The 9,959-nt window shown below is 43.3% G+C and overlaps 1 protein-coding gene across 1 annotated transcript; it reads right to left on the bottom strand.

Moving 5' to 3' along the window:
* Nucleotides 1-996: 996 nt before the first annotated feature.
* irf6 (interferon regulatory factor 6) lies at nucleotides 997-7,732 on the bottom strand. Its single transcript, XM_053652773.1, has 8 exons — nucleotides 7,523-7,732; nucleotides 5,487-5,664; nucleotides 5,170-5,365; nucleotides 4,852-4,947; nucleotides 2,807-3,082; nucleotides 2,100-2,492; nucleotides 1,862-1,980; nucleotides 997-1,656 (listed from the first exon to the last, which is right to left on the bottom strand). The coding sequence occupies exons 2-8, from the start codon at nucleotides 5,658-5,660 to the stop codon at nucleotides 1,426-1,428; spliced, it is 1,485 nt and encodes a 494-aa protein (XP_053508748.1). The 5' UTR covers nucleotides 5,661-5,664; nucleotides 7,523-7,732; the 3' UTR covers nucleotides 997-1,425.
* Nucleotides 7,733-9,959: the final 2,227 nt, after the last annotated feature.

Below are 9,959 nucleotides of genomic sequence, written 5' to 3'. Positions count from 1 at the left end.
TATGTGTTACACTGTTTTTTAAGAAGACAAAATTCTGTACATGAATCAGGAAGTAAACTCAAAAGACTCAGATTAAAGTCCACAGGATTGTGTATGTGTATAGTCAGGGGTATGGGTGTGTCTGTAGCTCTGCTGTAGCTCCTGAGGTCAAAGGCCATTAGTGCACACACCAGACCACATCTTATATTACAGGACCAGGGTGTATCCCCCTCCACTATTACACATTTAATTACGGAAAATTACAACTGTGTGTTTGTGCATGTGTAAGATATATATATATATATATATATATATCAGAATATTTTTTTGTTATCATTTTAGACACATTATATTTGTAAATACCCTTGACTTAGATGAACATCAGATCACATGTTATGACAAATTTATTCAGAAAACCATGAAATTCCAAAAGGTTTTTCTTACTTTTTCTTGCCACTGTATGTATATTAGAGAGAGAGAGAGAGAGAGAGAGAGAGAGAGAGAGAGAGAGAAAGCTCTGCCCTCTGCTGGCCGAGTGGGGTTATGGGTAATTTTGACACTACTGCCACAGGAGGGTGGTGTTACTGAAAAATTGCAGCACAGTCAGAAAAGAAAATATAAAAAGAAAAACAAGGAAATGTTCCTTTTCTTCCTCCTCATTGTCCTCTTCCTGTGTAAAAATACACTAAAGCAAGACAAAAAAAACTATTGCATTTTAAACTCTTAGCAGTGTAAGGTAACATAGGGACAGAGGAGGCGATGTTAGGATTGACTGGGATAATGTAGGGCTCAAGAGGGGTGGCATAGGGACCGAGAAGGAAATGAGAGGATCGAGGACGTGATGTAAGGATCGAGGAAGTTTGCTGCCTTTTTTCTTGCCCATTGAAACGTTGTCTGAACACACTTTATATCCTAACCTGAAGATCTCAGCTAGTTAAAACTCCCACACTTTACACATACAGTATTCTGACAGACAGACACACACACAAAGTTAACACCATCAATATCTCACCAACGGAAAGAAAATGAAAGTGTTTATTTATCTGACAAAAAACAATTACATTACAGTACAAGACAGGAAAGGGTGGGGAAAGGGAAGGACAGCAGAATTAGGACAATCCCCAAACTACAGCAATCTTATATCCACATTGAAGAGTGCATATTGGTGAAATGGAAATGAGTGTGTTTAGCCAATCAGATGAGAGAGACATGCCCACCAACATAAAAAGTGGATACATACATTTAGTGTCTAACTGACCTCATTTACTTAAAATATCTGTTTAATAAACATACATTCCAAATCTATAACCTCAAACACAACAAATTTATAAACACAAATACAATCAACGCTACAAAAAATTAAGAGCAGTAATATTTCAAATAAACTACATAAATGTACAAAGAAAAACTTGGCTCTGTGTGTGTGTGTGAGAGAGATTTTGGGCATCACTGCGCATGCAAGGCGTGGGACAGGGGGGCGTGGCCAGCAGATGGGAGGGGCCAGGCCTCGTTGCCCTGGTGATTCTGCAGCAGGCGGTACAGCTGTTTGAGCTGTGTGACGATGTTGTCCTTTATGTCTGGGACAGAAATCTGCAGACGCACACTGGAGCTGTCAAAGGAGCGAGTTCCATCTGAACTGAACATCTCAGTGATGATCCTCGCCACCACAGGGACCACCTACACACACACACACACACACACACACACACACACACACACACACACACGGTGTGTTTACAAGGTTAATAGTGCAATTCATCCAAATATGAAAATGTCCTGATCTCTAATTTGGGCTTTTTTCAAAATCTTTATTCAGACAGTGTGCGTGTGTGTGTGTGTGTGTGTGTGTGTGTGTGTGTGTGTGTGTGTGCGCGCGTATCACCTGCACCATGATGAGTTTTCTCTCTCTGGGACGTCCATCAGGCCACTCCTCACCAAAACACAGGTGAATATCAAACTGAGGCAGAGATGGAGACTGACCACGCTGATGAGCTATGACACCTACACACACACACACACACACACACGGTAAACGCATTATAAACGAGTTACTATGAGATATTTGAGAGGTTTCTGTTCTTTAGTCAGGTAGCTACATAGCTGTTATCATGATAGCTCACTGCTGAGGAAGGTCTCGAGGCAGAAGAGCTTGACTCGGCGCTGGCGCTCGATGAGGTTGGGCGTGTTGGCATTTGGACCACACGGGCCAGACCAGTACACTTTACACTGGCAGAGACGCACGGCGTAGATGTCGTGTGCACTGATCTCCAGGATGAGGCCGCGGTCCATGACATCGAGCAGGCGGTTGGTGAAGAGACGTTGTTTATCGTTAGTGATGTGCTCAGTGGACGGGAAACGCAGCTGCTCCAGGCTCACAGGTCCAAAAAGCTCCTCCTGATTCACCATCGGCCCCAGGTCCCCGTAAAACAGCCTACAGCCCTGTGGGTTACTGACCGTAACCCCTGGACACACCTCCTTACCACGGTAATAAAACTGCACCTCCAGATCGGTCACTGCAACCAACACACACACACACACACACACACACACACACACACAGAGAGAGAGTCAAAAACTATTCCTGACCTTGAACCTTGTAGTTATTAGTAATGTTACTGAGTGTGATGATTGTGTGTGAGGACACTGAAGTATCTGAATGTGATGACACTGATGTTCATTTACAGTTAAAATGCTGCCCAATGAGAGATGGCGAATGAAAGCAACTCTGACTTGACAAACAAGTTATATTTCAATAACAGCTAAAAACAGGTCATGTAGAGAGAGAGAGAGAGAGAGAAAGAGCATGTGCGTGTGCGCGCGCACTCACTGGGCAGAGAGCTGATCCAGGTCTCCGGTGTGGTGAACAGCACATCAGTTATTGGTTGTGTGTCCATGTTGGAAGCAGGTTGGATCTCCATGGCTGCTGGTGTGTTCATCTCCACATCCTGAGGCTCTTTTTTAGGCCACACCTGAGGGGAGGGCTGCATGGGGGAGGGCTGCATGGGGGAGGGCTGCATGGGGGAGGGCTGCAGGGGGGAGGGCTGCAGGGGGGAGGTGGAGCCTGGGGAAGTCCACACAGGTGGGGCCAGAGGCGACCCACCCACTGGGAGAGAGACACACATGTACACAGGTGAAACTTCTCTTAGAGATCTGTTATGTGCTGTATCTCAGTTCTGGTTTGAACACATACCCTGGTGCCATCTTAAGAGCCGTTCTAATACACTTCTCCCCTTCTGCTTCAATTAAATTCATTTCAACTTTCATTTGTTTATACTACAAGAGCATATCATGAGGCTATTTCACTGCTGTCTCTGGTGTTTACACTGTAAACACAACAGTACAAAGTGCAGGACCAGGAGACACACCAGTTTAACACACGAGATTCAAACACGAGTACTGCACAGTACAGTATGAATAGATAAATACAGTGCTGTGAAAAAGTATTTGATTTCTTCTGTTTTTGTGTAGCTCATACTAAACAGTTTTAGATCTTCAAATGAAATACAACATAAAACAAAGGCAACCTGAGTAATCACAATACAATTTTTATTTATTTTTATTCTTGCTGCATAATCCAGTTACGCTTGAGTTTAAACTCACGGACTGAAGACCGGACATTCTCCTTTAGGATTTTCTGGTAGAGAGCAGAATTCATGTTTCTCTCAATTACTGCAAGTTGCCCAGACCCTGAAGCAGCAGAGCATCCCCACACCATCACACTCCCTCCACCATGCTTGACTGTAGGTATGATGTTTTTTTGTGGAATTCTGTGTTTGGTTTATGCCAGATGTCACGGGACTCCTGTCTTCCAAACAGTTCCACTAACCGTTCCCAGACTGATGTATTTCAATCAACTTCTTCCTCATCATTTCTGGAATTTCTTTCAGTTTTGGTATAGTGTGTTACTGGGTGAGACCTTTTAACCAACCAAGTGTAGATGTGATTGAACAGGGTTTGCAGTAATCGGGCCTGGTTGGGTCTCGTCCAGCTGAACCCCATTATCAATCCAGTTTCATAGATTTGTGAAATTTGTAACTATGGGGGCAAATACATTTTCACACAGGCCCAGTTGGTATTGGAGAACTTTTTTGCTTCAATAAATAACATTATCATTTAAAAACTGTACTGTGTGTTTACTCAGATTGCCTTTGTTTTAATTTCTGAAATAATTTAGTATGAGATATACACAAAAACAGAAGAAATCAGGATGGGGCAAAAACTTTTTCACACCACTGTATATTGCACAGTCCCCAAGTGTGACTGCAGAAGGCCCGAGTTCAGTGACCAGTGTGTGTGTGTGTTAGCAGAAATCTGCAGCTTGACCGCTCTAGGGTAGAAATTGCCTCTCAGTCATGATGTGCACAACTGTGTGATAGTGGTGTACAGGTGCAATCAAAATTATTCACCCCCCATTACAAATCAGGTTTATTGTCATGATGTATACACTTCCAGCTGTTTGCGATGAACAAATCAAACAAATGCAATTGAAATATTCAACACAATGAATGCTTCAAGTGGATTCCCCAAATTCAACTGAAAATTCAACTTATAATTTTAACAATAATTTTGAAACTGGAGAAGTCATTATAAGTTGCATTTTCAGTTGAATTTGGGGAAAACACTTGAAGCATTCGTTGTGTCGAACTATTTCAATCGCTTTTGTTTGATTCGTTCATCGCAAACAGCTGGAAGTCTGTACATTCTTACAATAAACCTGATTTGTAATGGGGGGTGGGTTGAATAATTTTGACTGCAACTGTACACCCTAGTGTTGTGAAGCTACTCTTATCCTCAGAGACTTCTGTTGATGGAACTCGGAGTAAGGAGCTGATTTTGTGTGTGTGTGTGTGTGTGTGTGTGTGAGAGAGTTACCTGGTGGGTGATACGGAGGTGGTGGAGGTTCTGGTGTATCAGGAACATCATCATCTTCACCATCAGAGTCGTATGCAGGAGCAGAACCTGTGGAACCTAAACATCCACATAAACATGAATTAAAACTCACTCTAAATTACACACAGCTGTGGATTGAGCCTGTAAGTGAAATTACACAGAAATACAGACTTGGTGACGGAGGCATCACTGTATGTAGCCTCTTTCCCTGACCGCATGGTAACAGTGAAGTCCAACCTGGGTTGCTGATGGCTGTGTGTGTGTGTGTGTGTGTGTGTGTGTGTGTCCGAGTATACGTACCGGGGTTAATGAGAGGGACGGGGATGTCACACACATCATAGATCTTCAGGGGGTTCATGGGAACTTCTTTTGTTCCATCGTAGATGAGGTTAAACTCACGGCTCTTGTTGAGCGCGCAGCGTAACTGAGCTTTCCACTTTGCAGGGTCCGGTTCATCTACACCTTCCTGAAACTTCCCAGTCTCTACAGCCCAAGCCTACACACACACACACCCTTGTAGCTTACATGCAGCAAGATGTTTATATATATTATATTAATAATATTAATATTCTCATTGTTAATTATTATTATTATTAATAATATTATTAATAATGGACCTTGAAGAGGGTATTCTCCTCCTCCTGTTGAGCGGTGTGACGTGTTGCGTGTTTCCACGGGATCTGGAAGCGTTTCGCTTCACGGTCGAGCCACACAAGACCCGGAAACGTCCCATTATCCACCTGAGCAACGAGCCACGGCTTCAGCCGCACACGCCGAGGGTGAACAGACATCTCCCTGACAGACAGACAGGTGTAGATTTTCAGTATTCATCTGTTATAATGACCACGAGTGTAACTTTGTTTAGAAAAATTGCTGGCTGTGGATTTGGGAAGAGCCAAACATGGCACAGTCACTACAACCCTAATGCAGGACACACACAGCTACAGGGTACGTACACACACAAGGTACGTACACGTACACACACACAGCAGTTAGCATTAGCAGGTCTGCTACAGTGTCATACAAAAGTATTTACCCCTCCTGATTTCCTGAATTTAAATAGTTTCAGAACCTCATACAAACAATTATAAGATCATGAAAAAAGCATAAACACAAAACATTGGTTTTGAACGATGGTTTCATTCATTAATGGAAATAAGTTACGCAGCAGCCACATCAGCCATGTGTAACAGTGAGCGCTTCCCTAAATTAAATATCTGGTTGAGCCACAACTGCAACCAAATGCTTCTGATATCTAGAGATCAGTCTTTCACATCGCTGTGGAGGAATTTCAGCCCACTGTGTTTTACTGACTGCTTCAATTCAGACACACTGGAGGGATTTCGAGCAGGAACTCTGTTTAAGGTCCTGCCATGGCATCTCCATGGGGTTCACGGCAGGACTTTGATGACTAGGCCACTCCAAAAACTTACTTTCCTTTTTGTTTTAGCCATTCAGAGGTGGACCTGCTCTTGTGCTTTGGTCTGTTGTATTAATGGATAAGAAAAATCTCTGACTGAGCTTCAGATCATCTTCAGGATTTTCTGGTAAAGAGCAGAAGGAATTGTTATCTCTCAATTACATTAAGTCTTCCAAGCCCTGAAGCAGCAAAGTATCCCTACACCACCACCACCTCCACCACGTTTTACTGTTGGTATGAAGTTCTTATGGTGGAATGCGGTGTTAGTTATACTCCAGATGTAACCAGACCCATGTCTTCCAAAATACTCCACTTCTGACTCACACAGAATATTATCCCAAAAGTCCTGAGGGGCATCCATGTGTTCTTTTGCAAATGTGAGATGAGGCTTTATGTTCATCCCAGTTAGCAGTGGTCTTCCCCTTCCAGCTCTCCCACAGGTACCAGCTTCCCCCGTCTCCGTCTAACGGCGAATGCTGACTGACTTTTTTCATATTAAATTTAATTTCAAAATCAGAAAAATTAATGTGACAAATGTGCAAAAATATAGAAAATAAAATCAGGAAGGGGGCAGATACTTTTTCACAGCACTGTACATCATGTTCTTTTACGGATTTTATAAATATAGAAGGAGGATTTATTTAAAAAAAATTTAAATAAAACTGAACATCACACATTCACCTGCTAGTCAAACACACTCACACAGACACACACTCACACAGACACACACTCACACAGACACACACTCACACAGAGAGACAGAAACACACAGACAGACACACACACTCACACACATATTCTCTCTTACACACACTCTCTCTCTCACACACACATTCTCTCTTACACACACTCTCTCTCTCGCTCTCTCACACACACTCACACACATTCTCTTACACACTCTCTCTCACACACACACTCTCACACACACACTCTCACACACACACACACTCTCGCTCTCTCACACACACTCACACACATTCTCTTACACTCTCTCTCTCTCTCTCTCTCTCTCTCACACACACACACACACACACACACACACACACACACTCTCTCGCTCTCTCTCACACACACACACACACACACACACACACACACACACTCTCTCGCTCTCGCTCTCTCACACACACACACACCTCTAATTCCCAGTGTTTTTGCGTTTTGGGGCATTGCTTCAGTGTGTTTTCGTTATATTATAGAAGTTTACCGCACAAAAGGCCGCGCGAGACTCACCTGAGACTCCAACCGGAAGCAGGAAACAGCGAAGTTAAAAATAAAACTCCAAACGCTTTTCTGAATAAAGATCTCCGTCCACCTTCACACACCTTCACACACCTACACACTTACACGCACAAAGCACACACAGCAGACTTAACACACACCAACACACACACACCGCACCATGTAAAGCTCACAGCTTCCGACACTGGACCGAAACTCAGGTACAGCGATGACGTCATCGCCCTACGCGTCACACCTTTATCGAGCACGCGCACACCCCCCCCCCCCCCCCCAAAAAAAAATACACACACACACACACACACACACATTTCATGATCAAACACTTCGTTGTTATTATTTATTTAATTTATAGTTTGTGGTGAGGCCACGCCCCCCGAAACAGTCTCTGTCTCTCAGCTGTTAGAACTGTTTTATTTGTTTTATTTTGTACATAAAGTAGAGAGTAAAAATAGTCAAATGTGTCCATGTTGTTAGTTTAAACACCAGAAGACATTCTAAAATAATATATATGTGTGTGTGTGTGTGTGTGTGTGTGTGTGTGTGTGTGTGTGTGTGTGTGTGTGTCCAGCAGATGGCGGTCCAGACTAAGATCTCTGTGGATCACGAACCTGTGTCCAGCACTCTGTTAATAATAATAATAATAATAATAATAATAATAATAATAATAATAATATACTTTAATATACTGTATTTTAATAAAAAAGTAAATATATCACCAAAACGATGTGGAAACCATCATCACCATCATCATCACCACCATCATCATCACCACCAGCATCATCATCATCATCATCATCACCATCATCACCACCATCACCATCATCATCATCATCATCACCACCACCATCATCATCATCATCATCATCATCATCACCACCATCATCACCATCATCATCATCATCACCACCATCATCATCACCACCATCATCATCACCACCATCATCATCATCATCATCATCATCATCATCATCATCACCACCACCATCATCATCATCATCATCATCATCATCATCACCACCATCATCACCATCATCATCATCATCACCATCATCATTATCATCATCATCACCATCATCACCACCATCATCATTATCATCATCATCATCATCATCATCATCACCATCATCACCACCATCATCATTATCATCATCATCACCATCATCACCACCATCATCATTATCATCATCATCACCATCATCACCACCATCATCATCATCATCATCATCATCATCACCATCATCATCATCACCACCATCATCATCATCATCACCTTCATCATCATCATCATCATCACCATCACCTTCATCATCATCATCAGCAGCATGTGATGTTTTCCCTCAGGTGATGGAGCAGAGTCTGATGTGGATGAAGCTGAGAATCATTTCCTGTTGTAAATGAGTTCTGCAGAGTTCAGCAGTGATGATGTTTCTCCATCAGTACATGAGGTTAGAAGGTCAGTGTCGCGTCTCTCAGAGAACTGCGTGAAATCTTTGTCATCTTCTCCATTTTCACTTTAAAATATTAGTAACTTAAATAAATTGTGATTTCAGTCCAGCGTGTCGTTTCCACAGCTATATAAAATAGAACAATAGGATTTTCACAACACACATTCATCTACACATTCATCTCTGTATGAACTGGTGTTCAATTAAACACAAGTGTGTGTGTGCGCGTGCGTGTGCGTGTGGTTTTAGTAAGCCCCACCCTCCACAGGACCAGGGTTCTGGGTGTTATGTTACAGCGGTGGCGTCTCTGGTCCATGTCCCAGGAGAAATAGGGGTCACAGGTGGATTTTCCCGCACGAGGAAGTTGGAGGTCATTTGGGTGTGGTGTAGGGTCAAAGATCAGGGGACACACAGATGGAGGTCCACCTCCACACACACTAAACCCCACACAGACACACTAACCCCCCCCCCACACACACACACACTAAACCCCACACAGACACACTAAACCCCCCCACACTAAACCCCCCCCACACACTAAATCCTACACACACTACCCCACACACACACTAACCCCCCCCCACACACACCAACCCATCCCCACACACATACTAATCCCCACACACACACTAACCCCCCCCCCACACACACTAAACACCACACACATACACACACTAAACCCTACGCATACACACTAAACCCCCCACACGCACACTAACCCCCCCACACTAAACCCCCCACACACTAAACCACACACACACACACACTAAACCCCACTCACTCCCTAAACCACACACACACACACACACACACACACACACACTAAACCACACACACTAAACCCCACACACACTGGCTCAGATTTACTGGTTTTCTAATTTACTGGTCAGTTAGCCATCAGTGCCGTGTCACTTCCTGTTCAGTTTCAGGAGAAATCAGAACACACACACTCTCTTTCTCTCTCTCTCTCTCTCACACACACA

Source organism: Ictalurus furcatus, chromosome 21 (assembly GCF_023375685.1).
Source record: "Ictalurus furcatus strain D&B chromosome 21, Billie_1.0, whole genome shotgun sequence".
NCBI lineage: Eukaryota > Metazoa > Chordata > Actinopteri > Siluriformes > Ictaluridae > Ictalurus > Ictalurus furcatus.
Note: the sequence above shows the minus strand (reverse complement) of the source record. Positions and strands in the feature narration are given on the sequence as shown.